Below are 14,082 nucleotides of genomic sequence, written 5' to 3'. Positions count from 1 at the left end.
GGTTAGTTTCACACTGTATTATTGAGAGGATATAAGGGCCACAGAGATTATAAGCAAATGACCTGGAGGATGCTGACTCTCCTTCACTGATATGTCCTGCACTAACAAATCATGCTTAAACCTAGTGGGTAAGGAGTAAATATTTGTATGAGGGGGTAGAAGAAGTCAAGAGCTTTCCCAGTGCTAAGTATTTGGATTGTCTGATTGTTTTCTCATTCTAATTACTCTCAGTCTCACCAAAATCTAGGTGTTTTGCTGAATTTTCCCAGATCTTTATTTCCAAATCATATAGGGTCTGATTCTGCCACCCTGATTCAGCATGAGAAAGGATGCTAGAATTGGGTCTGTAGTATATTTAATCAGGGCCAAATCTGGCTGGCTTTCAGTGGGGTGGACAGTATGGGGGAGAGCACAAAGAATTCAAGATTTGGATATTTTTCCCCCTCATTCCAAAACAGGGAGAAAAGTTAAAATCTTGAAAAACATCCACAAACCGATAATCTGGGGGGGAAAATCCATTTGTGTCAATGCAAATGTGTTATCTGGATCATTTTGAAATGTTTCATTTAGATTTTGGCATTTTAAAATCTTTTAAAACTTTTTTTTTGTTTTAGTCTAAATTGATTACAATTTCAAAATGAAAAGTTGTTTTGAATTGAAAAATGAAACTTTTCCTTTGTAAAATGTCAGAACGGGACATTTTGACAATTTCTAGGCTTTTGGCTTTTTCCAAAATGTTTTTCAAAAACGTTTGAAGGTGACCTGTTTGGGTTCTCACAAACAGTTTCTGTTTGAACATATTGACATTTTCTGATAAAAAACGTTTTGTTTGAAAATCCTTGAACAGCTGTACTCAGCATTACTCCTTCCCATCTTCTGTGCTGCAACTGTACAGTTCAGCCTGCAGGGCGTCACTCAAAAGGCTATTTAAATGCCCTACTTTTATTCTTTTTGGCTAATAAGTCCATAAAACAAAAAACACTCTCAGTGGTTCCTGCTTGAAGAAGGGAGGGAATCTGGCAAGCCATCTCTTTCTGCAGCAGGAACACTATGTTCCATCCAACACTTTTATAGCAACAGAAATGCAGGGGCGACAGCGAAGATGAATGTGCTTGTTAAAAGCCAGATTTTTTGGTTAACTAAAAAAAAGAAGCAGCTGTTTTTAAAATGGTGCTGGAATCTATGCTGTTTTGGAGTAACCCCTGCACTTTACATAACACATGGAGCTGCCTGATGGACTGTATCATCCTCTTTAGCTACAATAGTGTGTAAGTGTTTGTTTTCCACTGAATTACAGAGTGTTAGATTCATATATCACAGGGACAGCAAAATATGAACTAAGAGGGAGTCTACAAATATGCACTTTACTAGTCATTTTCCCTATCAGCAAATTTCGGGACAGGCACCAGGACTCTGGGTGTTATAACAGGCCTGAGTTAAATAACCACATTTCTGTTGTATAAGCTTTGCTTTCAAGATGCTTCAGCCAATCAGATGCTACAATAAACAATGTGCAAAACAAAGAGTCCATTCAATAACCACTAACTTTCTAAGGAGGAGATGCTGCTGATCTTCGTAATGTTGTAGAAATTCTTCTGTACATAAGTCTGAAGGCACAATTCCTAGAGGCAGAGTGAGACTCCAGCTTGGAAAGTAGCTGAAGCACAGTGGAAAGACGTCCCAAAAATCAGCAGTGGGAGGAACATTGTGAGTAATATTTCTAAATCTTCTAAACAACATGCATGACCTATAATTGCAGCTAGAAAAATAATGGAAACCTTTATTGTCAACAATGAATCAAATGGAGGCAGTAGGAGAAAGGTGGCTTGTGAAAATGTCATTAAGGCATAAATTATTTCCCTCCCAGATTTCCACAAGCAAGTACTTATTTCCCCAGTGCTCTCTAATCAAAGGCCTCTTCCAAATATGCTAGTAAAGAGAGCTTGTGCTGGATTTTGATCTTGGTTACACCGTTGTAAATCCAGAATATCTCCAGTAAAGTCAAGGGAATTACTCCAGATTTATGCTGGTATTATCCAAATCAGAATCTTCGTCTTTTATTTAAATGATCTCCCCTATATTTGAAATCTAGGATTTTAATTGAAATAAATAGATAATAAAATGATCCAAAAGAAACTCGTAAGAAAAAAAACTCACTTGGACTGAACAGAGAAAAAGCAAGTTTCCCCTCTCACTTCCCGATGGTGCATTTGGGTGTAGTTAAATCCAGGAACAAAGCACAGAACTCTAAAATTATCCATTCATGTGTGACCTGGAATTCACTAGTTTAACCCTTATCAACTCAGAACTGTTCACTTTTTATTTCTATCCAGTATAGAAGGAATTGCTGTGCTGCCATTTATTCGATGCAGAAAACCTGAATTAAAAATATCATATGCCCAAAGTATGGAAGTTTACTTTGATAGATGCCATAACATTTTTCCTGAAATTGAGATGTTATTTGAGAAAACCGCAGTTATATTTTCAAATGCCGCTTTACAAAATTGAAGTATAGGTTTTAAAATATATAAAATACCCGGGAGCTGTCAAATCAGTTTAAATCTTATTTCTAGCCAATAGATGCAGAGGTAATACCATGATGAAAATAAAAGATTACTTTGTAGGATTAAAGACTCACAGATTTTAAGGTCAGTAGATGAACATTAGAAAGCTACACTGAAGAAAAACAAACAAACAAAAACTGTTGTGAAGCCAGAGTAGAAGATTGAAGTAGCGTAAAAACCTAGACAAAAGCGGGGAAAATGGCAGGTTTGCCTGCTCCAGTATAAATGCGATTGTGATGTGAAGAAGACAGATTTGCAGCGCTGTGCTAGTTGCTTGGCCCATAAACACACAATACGTCCCTGGGCATTTCTATCTATAATGTCCTTCCTCCATTGCTCCTCTAAGTAAATGGGTCCATGCTGTGAAGGAGGCTGGTGCTCTGACCACACTCGGATGGTCCATTTGAATTTTTTAGTCTGCTGAATGTGCTGCCCTTACTCTGCCTCCTGCTCTGTTTCTCCATTCACTTGGCATCCAGCCCTTCACTCGTGAGTAGTCTCACTGACTAACGGGAGTACTTGTGCCCACCCTCCCCCTGCCCCGGAATAACAAACTGGGATACGTTACATTTGTCTTCCATACCCACGGATTTGCTGTGAGTTACAGCCACTTACTTCGCCATCTACAACCATGTATAGCCCATTTATGGACCACTTTATACCAGGCACGTGTGTTACACCACCCCCACAACAGGCTGGGCCACCTTCCGCAATCTAAGAATGAGGGGATTAAAATCTGCTTGGCTTCCTTCTGTTCTGATTTCCCTTTTCTGTCCTGCAGATGTTTACCCACAACAAACTGAAGATTTTCGTAATGCTTCTGGCACTGGCCACTTACACAGCCATGGTGGTGCTCAATGCTGGAGCCGGTTCAGGGGCATTCAAAGGTAACACTAGCAGCTGTTTCTGATTTGACTAGACACCTCTCGCTCCCAAAACACATGACTGCTTGTGTTCTGAAGCACAACCTCCTCCAAGTCAGTACGTGTATTAGTCAGGCACCTAATGGTAGAGATTCTCATGCTTTGCCTCTTTCACTCTGTCACTTTTTTACCCGCTGCTGTTTCCCAGTCTTTTCCCCCACTGAGGCACAGTCCATAGTAAGAGATGAGCCTAGAGCATACTGGGAGGCATTTCCCAGGTGCAAAGAGTCAGCACACTCCCTACTACTAGGCCGCTTGATGGGCTATAGGGTACAACCTCCCATCTCTCCATCCAGCCAACTACACCGGCTGGTGTGTAGGGGGTGGTGACAGACCCTGCCTCCTCCCTGTCCCCTTTGGATGCCATGAAGTGCCCAGGGGAGTAGGGAGGCAACAGCCTCTGATTTCCTCCCACTGCTGGGGCTGCAGTTGCCTGGTTTAGTTTCCGTTGACTTCAGTGGGCTTTGGGTCAGGCTCTATGTGAGCGGTGTACAAGGAAAGCCCCCTCTGCCCCTCCCCCAAGCGAGGGCTGTACAGCACCAGGCACCCAGTGACTTGGCAGCAAGAAAGGACGAGCGTCTTCAGTTACAGCTGCCCGTTTATAAAGATCAGTGCCGCCAATTCCCAACTCCAACAGAGTTCGTCAGCTCTGCATATCGCGGCTCACTCCCAGCTTTGGCTTTCAAGCCTGACCGGCTTTTCTGGTTCTGTTTCGCTGTCATTCTTTTCTGGTTGTATAACTTGCTCGAAGTCACACCTGGTCTTCATAAGCGATGATTGTCACATATTCAGTGATTGTGCAAAGACAAGCCCATTACAACACAGGAATCGTTTTGACAAGAGAGTCCTATCAGCTCGCACAGATGTATGCTGATGCAATGAGTAAAGCCTGAGCGAGGGCGTGGAGAACTGTGGGCTCTTCCCATTACTTGTGTGCAGTAACATGTTTTCCTGCAATAACCTTCACTGCTCCAGGTGTATTCCTAAATACTGTTGGAAACATCTCAAACAAGTACAACACTGACTTCACACCAGCTGGCTGGACCTTCCTCATCTGGAATGTTATCTACGTCTGGCAGTTTGCTTGGCTGGGTTATGCACTGTCAGGAATCTGCAGAAGGTATTTTTTCTCCATATAATTTGAATGCAGGAGTCTCCCTCTCTCACCACAGCTGAGCTGACACTGAGTTGAGGATCCTTGTCAGTCTTTTGCTTTTTGCCTTCTGATCCCATGTGAATATTTATTATTTGTATGTGCATGGCCCTGTGCAAGGCATAAGATACAGACAGGACCTGCCCCAAAGTGCTTGCAACCTAGACAAGATGGACACCGGGCAGTCCAGAGGAGGGACTGGCTAGGATTGTTTTTATGTATGTCTCAGTATTAGCCTTGATTTGCTGCTTGTGGGCATGGTGGGAAGAGTGAGGCCACAGGTGGGGTTTGAATGAAGATGGGGTGGTCAGTCTTTGATGATCCCTTGCCCCTAACCACCTCTGTGATACACAGCTATTTAAGTACCACTGCCTTTCCCACTAAGGGGGCAGCAGAATTGCCATGATCAGAGATTGGCAACAGTGCACCATATTACTCAAATGGAGTGCTGGGAAATGATACACCGTGATGCTGCTTCACCAGAACACACAGGGTCTGATTCTCACGGCGGTGTAAATCAGGAACAAATCCATTGAAATCAATGGCGTTACACTAATGTAGGAAGTGGTGGAGAAGGGCCACAGTGTCGTCTCCACAATGCTCACAGTATAAGAGTCTGCAGACACTGAGATCTGAGTTTACTACATACACTAGCCCCTGGGGAGCTTTTTGAGTGGGCAAGTAATACCCAGGCTAAACAGACTAGCAATGATCTGTGGGGAAATCATGTAACAAAACTTGATTGGCCTGATTCTTATGGCAGCGCCTTTCTGCTGACAGTGGTATAACAGAGCCATAATGTAAATGAGAATGAATCTCCCAGACGGTTCCAGACCATGTTGGGAGCAAAAACTGTTACTGGTAGCAATGTGATGACAGATGTGAAATGAACTGGTGTTCTCAATCCAGGGCCGCCCAGAGGCGGGGGCAAGTGGGGCAATTTGCCCCAGGCCCTGGGCCCTGCAGGGGCCCCCACGAGAATGGCTGAGGCTCCGGCCCCGGCCCCGCCTCTGCCTTCTCCCATCCCCCGGCACCTCAGTGCGCCGCGTCCAGGAGCGGCCCTGGACAGAGCTAAAGCAGCGTGGCTCCAGTGGGGCCTGAGCTCCTCCCTACTCAGAGCTGCTTGGTAAGGGGATGGGGCTGTGAGCTCCGGGCCGAACGGCGGGAGCTCTGGTCCCGCTGGAGTCACGCCACTGCAGTGCTGTCCAGGGCCACTCCTGGACGTGGCATGCTGAGGCTCCGGGAGAGGAGGGAGGCAGGGGTAAATGGCATGGTAAGAGGCTGGGGGGAGGGGTTGGATAAGGGGCAGGGAGTCCTGACCTGGGGACAGTCAGGGGACAGGGAGGGGGCAGAGGTTCTGGGGGGGCGGTGAGGGGACGGGGAATGGGGGTTGGATCGTGGGCATTCCGGGGGTCTGTCAGGATTCAGCGCGGGGGGGGGGTGGATAGGGGTCGGGGCAGTCAGAGGACAGGGAGCAGGGGGGGTTGTTGGGGGTGGGGTCCCGGGTGGTGGTTGGGGGAAGTTTCGGGGGGGAAGTGAGGGGACAAGGAGCAGGATGGGTTGGGGATTCTGAGGAGGGCAGGAAGTGGGTGGGGGTGAGATAGGGGGCAGGGCCAGGCTGTTTGGGGAGGCACAGCCTTCCCTACCCTAAAGGTCATTCAGCAGTTTGAGGCTTGCAGACAGCTATTTAACACAAAGAGCCAAGCTGTTATCTTTTGCCTTAGGGCTCCTATCCCTTTCACTTCTAAAATGCCAAATTATAGTCTACATTTAATTTCGGTGCCATAGGGATATTCATGTCAGGGCAGGGTAGCCTCATTTAAAATTAGCCATTTTAGATTAACAGTAGAGCCAAGAGAGCCATGGGGGAAGGATCACATGAGAAGAGCAATATCCTACACCACCTACCTCCTTCCCAACCCTACCAAAGGAGACCCCCGTCCCCTGCATTCCCCGAGGCTCCAGAGTGGTTTAATTTTAGCACTCTGTGTCCATTCACATGCATGTGCTATTTTGAGCATTTCAGTTTTCACAACATAGGCTCATCCCAGATTCTGGAACAAGCTCAAATGCTCAGTTTGTGGAGTATGTACGTAAGCTGTACTAAAGACAAACCCACAGTAACCATCTTGTTTGTGAGGGACCCTATGGAGCCAGTCTCTAAGAAACAGATAAATTCATGGAGGTTAAGTCCATTAATGGCTATTAGCCAGGATGGGTAAGGGATGGTATCTCTAGCCTCTGTTTGTCAGAGGGTGGATGGAAATGAATGGCAGGAGAGAGATCACTTGATCATTACCTGTTAGGTTCACTCCCTCTGGGGCACTTGGCACTGCCCACTGTTGGTAGACAGGATACTGGGCTGGATGGACCTTTGGTCTGACCCAGTATGGCCGTTCTTACGTTCTAACCTAAATGAACCCAAAGTTATGGAGACAGATATGAGTCAAGGAGGCCAGCAGAGTATCAGAAACCTGGAAAAATCTCTGACTGGATGGGCTCAGGCGTTTGGTCACAAACTGAGGGGTTCAAAAGTTTTGGATTTTGTTTAAGCAGAATTTTTTTATTGTTTCTTTAAACAGTCAAACACAGCAAGCAGCAAATATTTGGCCACACACTTCTGAAACCCCAAACCATGTTCAGGTTTTGGCACACTATTTTCAGCTTTTCAATTAAAAAAACCACAACAAATTTTGAAGGAAAGCAGACATTGTGATTTTTTCCTGCTTTTAAAAAAACCCTAGTTTTCAATCCAAAAAAAGTTTTGACAGAAAATATTTGTCCAACCCTTTTAATGAGCTTTAGTGCCTTTTAGCACTAGCTGGTGCTGAGAACCAGTGATACGTTGTAAAGGTGACTTGAAAAGAAGTTTTTTCAACACTGGGTTTGTGCCGAGATGTGGAAGGTTTTTAAATGTTTATTTTAACCAGGAACCAGAATCCTCTGGGTGGCCCTGTCTCACTCCTAGCTAGACAGGTATGCAGATCACAAAATGTTGCCATTACTGACATGAACCTCCACACAGGTTTTTTCCAGTCTCAGTGGAGAGGCCAAGGATTCAGTAGGCCTGAGTGCTAAATGAGTCTAGGACATTGAGGTTAACCATCCGCATAGACACAAACAGTAGTATATATTGCATAATCTAGATGTAGTTGCTGTAGTGACATATCATGGGATATTATGAATGAATTAAGTGGAAAGCATGTTTTGTAAAGCCACAAGGCCAGATCTCATTGACACCGGTGTAAAACAGAAAGTACTTCCTTCACGTCAATGAACTTCAACCAGTGCCAATTCACTGTAAGTGGGAGGAGAATCAGACCTGCAATGCTTGATCTTCCTAACAGTCAGTACTGCTTTCTCCAAATGCCTGCTTTTCATTGACAGGAATGAACTTGGATGGGTCTACACAGAGCCAGATTTACTGCCAATATCCTTCTATCTGGTGTGGATACTGAACAACGCCATTAATGTTGGATGGCTATTTCTGTGGGACCGAGAGTAAGTGAACTGTGAAGAGAGGATCTTTGCAATCCTCTCCTTGGGGTCTGATTCACTGCTGCATTACACCATTTTCACCCCTGTGTAACCCCTGCGAAGTAAACTGAGTCACACTGGTGTAAAACTGCCTAGGCCAGGGAATCAGGCTTTGTGTCTTAATGCACTTGGACTAGGCAAAAGGTAGCCTTTATATCATGTTTGCTTTGTGTAATCTTTGCTTTTGGCCCATGAGTTGGATCTGTGATCTCTAAATCTAAAATCTCTTCCAACTTGCCATTCCTGCATATTTTCAATATAAGCAGGAAGCTAGGATTGGTCATCTTGTCCCACTCTTCATGAAGCCAGTTCATCTTGTGGCTTTTGGTTATTTTTATGATCCTAGTCATTTCACGGGCACAGCACTGCAGCCATATAGTCACTGGCTGTCAGAGGAATGCAGTTGCTAAATACAAGTGTGAATTGTATAAAAAAGTAAAACAGCCATAGGTTAAGTAAAGGCTACATGAAATGATTAGCTCTATTAAGGGTCATTAGGAGTCCAAGAGTAAGTCTATGAGGTGAGGCATCAATTGAGCTAATATGTAGTACAATTTAGCTAAAATACTGTATCACATGTGTTTTCCCCCTAGGTTTCTCATTCCAGCCCTGGTTCTCCTGGCAGTCCTTCCTTTTACCTGTTATGTTGGTCTCTTCATTTCACACCGATCCTTGCATATCCATGCCGATTGGTTCCTAAAGTCTCACAAAGCAGAGCTGTGGCTCATCCGAATTCTGGTATGCTATACGTGAGCACTGCTATTTACAGAAAAGCTACACCGCCATGTTCATGCGGGGGGAGGGATAGCTCAGTGGTTTGAGCATTGGCCTGCTAAACCCAGGGTTGTGAGTTCAATCCTTGAGGGGGCCATTTAGGGATTGGGGCAAAAATCTGTCTGGGGATTGGTCCTGCTTTGAGCAGGGGGTTGGACTAGATGACCTCCTGAGGTCCCTTCCAACTCTGATATTCTATGTGGGGTTGAAGGTGGCAAAGTTCAGACGCACAATGTCATTATGATTGCTACCCCAGTGCTAACTCCCTCCCCTTGCACATACCTTCAGGTTTCCCTTGTGTCTCGGTTCCCCATCTGTTGATGGCATGGGAGTCAATAGGAGGAAGATAAGCCCCTCATCTGTTTCACGATGCTTCACGTATAGACTGACAGTCCAGATTGCCCCAAAATAGTCCTTAATCCATTAGACCATTATTAAGAATGTATAGATGGAGTGGAAAAACCCTACATATTTTTCAGGGTTTCTTTCTTCTGCCTTTTCCTTTTATTCCATGCTCTGGATGAAAGTGATTGCTCCCCCAACCTAGAACATTGGCTATTTGTGCTCAGTACATTACACAGAGGCAATGAAGTTGAATATCTTCAGCCATATGTGATCCTCCTTCCCTCCCTCCACCTCCCCACAGCAGAAAAGAGCTCCATACCTGCTACCTCCCCTCATTACCCACCCTCCCAACCAAGAAACCCTACCCCCCCTAGCTGTCTGGTCTACCGAAACCGCTCCCCTGACTGAAATGTGCTCTCTGACCCTCCCCTCGGATTGCTTGATTCCTAACTAGGACCATGCAATGGAAAAGTGAGTTGAGTGAGAATGTGAGTCTGAGACCAGGAGGATTTCTCAGCAGTAGGCAGTCTGTGAAGATGAGACTCTTGCCAGATCACAGTCCTGACCTACCCCAAATATGCGTTCCTGCCCCAGCCTGTCTCCCCACAACTTGTTATAGTCAGTTTCCAGGGCTCATGATCCATATACAGGTACAGACAGTGAGTAAAACTCTGAATTCAGCATTTGGAACTATAGGCATCACCTCAACAAGATGAATCCATTTGGCTCAGTGTTTAGGAACGGTTCAGTAGGAATTATGTATTGCTGTTTATGGCCCACATTTCACTCCATGGAACAAGCCTGAATTTACAAACCCAGGCACAATGAAGGGTGAGGGTGGAGAATTGCACCATCAACCCAGGCTGTGGTGAGGTAGTGCAGCCTCTCTACAACCAGTCCTGCAGCTGCTGCACTACCCTGTCAGGGCCCAGTATAGAACCCAGGCCCACAAGGTCCTTAGGCAGCATCCTTAGCTGCAGCCGCTGACCAATAGCCTTAGGGCTGAAGGCCTAGAGACCCACAGCAGCCACGCTCACACCCTGGCCTAAGTAGCTGAACAGGCAGCAGTCTCCGTGGGTATTTGGACTACATAAAGGCCTCAACAGGAAGAGGAAGCTGTCTGAGCAACATACCACTGCCTGCTGCCGAGACCGCCTTGCCTGTTCCCACCTTACCACGTCTCCCCACCAACTCACTGATCTGGCCCCTTGCACTGGATCTTCTGGCTGATCCCTGTAGAACTCTGACTATTGGCCTGGACAGTCTCTGATATGGGTTGGCCTGCTGGCTACCCAACCACCGTGCACACTTGCCTACTGCTTTGGACTGCCCCTTTGCCTGCCTTGGCCATACCTGGAGGGGTATGGCTGAGGATCTGCATAGGTGTGGAGCCACCAACCTTACTTTTTCCCATAAACCCCTCTCTGCAATAGTGCTGATGGAGCCGCTGTGAAGCTAGGAGTATACCTATTGAGTGGGCTTCCTGCATCCTGCACCTACTCCAATGCGCCAAACCAGTGCCAGTTTAACCACCCATTGGGGTATGGAGGGGTGGCAGGTTTAGAGATATACAGAATGTTTATTTCTCATCCTCACTCCGCGTGTCATTATTGTACATGACAGGTGCAAAATGGGATTGCATTATACGCGACATGGACCACAATTGCCACTCTGCTGAATTTTGCCGTGGTGCTGATCTTCAGTGGGAACGTATCTAATAAGATTGCAACGGCAACCTCTCTGGCCATCCTTACCTTTGAACTGGTAATATGGTAGGTGACATTGATAAGCTCCCATTTGTCCCTAAAAAATCTGTGGCCGTCTGGATCCTGCTCATGTCTTGATGCTTAGTGAGTAGCATCAGGATCAATCTCAGAGGCTATGATTAGGTATTCGCTGGGCCATGTGTAGGAGAAGGGGCCTTATCAACTTCTTCAGTGACTGACCGCAAGTGGAAAATGGTAATTCTGCTCAAGGTACTGGAGTGGGGCGAGTTGAAAAATTATCGTCAGAACAGTTTTTCAATAGAAAATTCAACTAAACAAAATTTTCTGCAAAAAGAGTCAAAAAACTCTAAAGCCAATAAACGGAAATATATCCGGGTTTGGGCTAGATATTTTGATTTGGAAATGCTGCCATAGTGCTTCATGGGAGATGTAGTCTGACCAGGGCGCCCAGACTATAGTGGAGAATGGGAGCTTGAGTCATCCAAACTACAGCTCCCAGGAGGCACCACGGCAGCATTTCAGAAACAAAACATTTTGGTTTTCAGTCAAAATTTTTCAGTATTGGAATTTCCACTGAAAAATAGAAACTTTCCATGAAAAAAAATCAGACAAAAATTAATTTTATTATTTGTTTTTATCAGTTTCCATGGAACCCCCACCCTTTTTCACATGCTCCATACTGGAGCTCTTCTCAGACTCTGAGAAGCGACAGAGGTAGTCTAATCCAGCCTTGGCAAACTCCATGCTTGTTCCCAACTGCTCCCTAAAGAAGTTGTCTAGAAGGGGGGGAAATCCACTGACAGGATGTTCATTTTTTTGCCACCTTTATTTCCTCCCAGGTTTTCTCTGGAAAACTTTGTGCTTGATAAGTATGTGCGGTATAATCTCACTGTCTACCCAGTGGTCATTGTAGCACTTACCGGCATTGTGTGGAAGAACTACTCCCCTTCATCTCCAACTGACAACAGTGTGTTTACAGGTGGGTCCTTGTAAAGTTTAAACTCATTTTATCTAGAAGAGGCCACCAATTTCTCCTGAATGTTTCCAGCATGTCATTCCCCCAGCGTCTTTGTGTGCAGGGAGAAGGTCCCTCCTGCTAAAGGGGACCTTTAAAAACCAACTAGGGATTTATGAGAAGTCTTTAATTTTGCAGAGTGAGAGTAAAGCTAGGTAAGACCCTTTAACTGCTGTGATTGCCCGGGAGTCTGCTGTGCATGGGGTGGAAAGGAAACCCTCAACATCACTCCAGTTCATTTGTTAGTGGGGCAGATTCCACCTCCTCCCACCCTCCACCTCTTCACCACCTTCTGCGGGAAACTGAACTGGTGCGTTCCCACAATGCAAGTGGGATAGGACTTGGAGAGCTGCCCCAGGACACCTGCGCCCCCTCTGCTCCCAGGCGCTCCCTCTACTCTGCTGTTGAGGAGGGTTTGGGGGTGGGGAGAGCCACGAGGTGGTGGGGGCAGGGCGGGTCTGGCAGAGCCTCAGCTACACAACTCACCGAGGTGGAGGTAGCACATCAGCCATAGAGGATGCGGTAGTAGCAACAGTCAGAAAGCAGCTCTGCTGCCACTCTGTGGCCTGGGGGAGGATTGCTTCTGATTCCTCAGAGCCCCAGCCTGGACACACTCCTGCTTCACTCAGGCTGGGGATATGCTTAAAAAGTTTTACTGGTGTCGTTATGTCAGTTAAGGGTGTAGTGATATAAATGTGCTTCCACCAACAGACCTTATGCTAGCTTGGGGAACCGGCATAAACTCTAGCTTGGGTTAAAGTTTTGCAAGCTATGTTAGATAGGAATGTGAAGAAATCGCCCCCCGGCCTACATAGCTGTGTTGGCAGAAGTCCCACTGTAGGCACAGCTCTACTGGCAAAAACCGTGTTTTTAACTTATTTCATTCAGGAAACTGGTATAACGTATTCTGGCAAAAGAACTCTTTTGCTGATATAAGCCGTGTTTCTGTTAGGAAAGTTTGCCAGTATACCTGTACGGGCAAACCCTTTCTAGTGGAGACAAGGCCTCGGCTGGTATAAGCCATTTTATATTGATATTACTGCGTCTAAACGAAGAGGGTTTTGCTGGTATACAGATACTAGTTTAGTTAAACCAGCAAAACTTCTAGGTGGTGACAAGATCTTATTCTGGCTGAGGGGCAGGCTCTAAGGTTTGCTCACGGTACGTGTGAAGACATGGTGTAAATACTTCAAGGGGGATATTGGGCCCTATTTAGAGTTCTCCTCCTTTGCTGTTTTTGTAGCCCTTCTCCCAGTTACTGCCACTCTTGTAAAAAGAGACATCATTGATTTGCTCTCACACACGTAATAAAGGGCGTTCTGTTTCTTTTATAGTTGTGTTGCTGGCGGTGGCTTGTGTTACCTTTGCTGTTCGGCTGGGAATAGTCATATGGAGACATTGTAAAAGGCCTCTAAACCTATCAGATTCTCCAGCCATGACACTGTGAAGTATATTTCCAAAGTGAAGACCTTAAGGGGGAGATTTTCAAAGCCATGAATGGGAATCAGGCACCCAACAGCCACTGACTCTCTCTCCCAACACCCACTCCCCTGGTGCCTTGAAAATCTCTGAAATGTGGAACAGTGAACAACACAAAGAGTTACAGTGATTTCATATAAGCTTTCAGGGTCTCTCTCTCCTTCAGGATCTCTCTCTCCTTCCACTCTGATCGATTACACTTACCCTACCACCTTTAATTTGACCGCTATGTGTTTTATTAAATGGTGTTTTAAAGTTTACACCAGAGGAGTAGATGAACAGATCCCTCTGGCTGGGCTACCCAAGCAGGGCAGCTAGCAGGGGCATGGCGGGGGGCGCTCTGTCGCCGCTGGTCCTGGCCTCTGGTGGATGCCTGCCTCAGGCGTGCCTGTCGTCTGGCTCCACCAAAGTCCCACAAGCCAGCGCGGCGCGACCAGCCGCCCCCCTCCGCAGGTCCCACAGCTGGACCACCAGTGGACCACGCGAGGACGCACGCGCGCGGAGGTCCAGGAGCCCATCTGCCACCCTCCCCCCCCTCGGCAGGCGGCGGCCAGGCCCCGCCGCC

At 46.3% G+C, this 14,082-nt stretch overlaps 1 protein-coding gene across 1 annotated transcript; it reads left to right on the top strand.

The window, feature by feature from the left end:
• Positions 1-1,154: 1,154 nt before the first annotated feature.
• LOC120400270 lies at positions 1,155-13,798 on the top strand. The gene is made up of 8 exons (XM_039528728.1): positions 1,155-1,707; positions 3,346-3,451; positions 4,463-4,607; positions 8,028-8,141; positions 8,771-8,915; positions 10,920-11,068; positions 11,863-12,002; positions 13,373-13,798. The coding sequence occupies exons 2-8, from the start codon at positions 3,346-3,348 to the stop codon at positions 13,483-13,485; spliced, it is 912 nt and encodes a 303-aa protein (XP_039384662.1). The 5' UTR covers positions 1,155-1,707; the 3' UTR covers positions 13,486-13,798.
• Positions 13,799-14,082: the final 284 nt, after the last annotated feature.

The sequence above is a fragment of the Mauremys reevesii genome, linkage group 3, assembly GCF_016161935.1.
Source record: "Mauremys reevesii isolate NIE-2019 linkage group 3, ASM1616193v1, whole genome shotgun sequence".
NCBI classification, from domain to species: Eukaryota; Metazoa; Chordata; order Testudines; family Geoemydidae; genus Mauremys; species Mauremys reevesii.
This window is presented reverse-complemented; position numbering and strand designations above follow the sequence as displayed.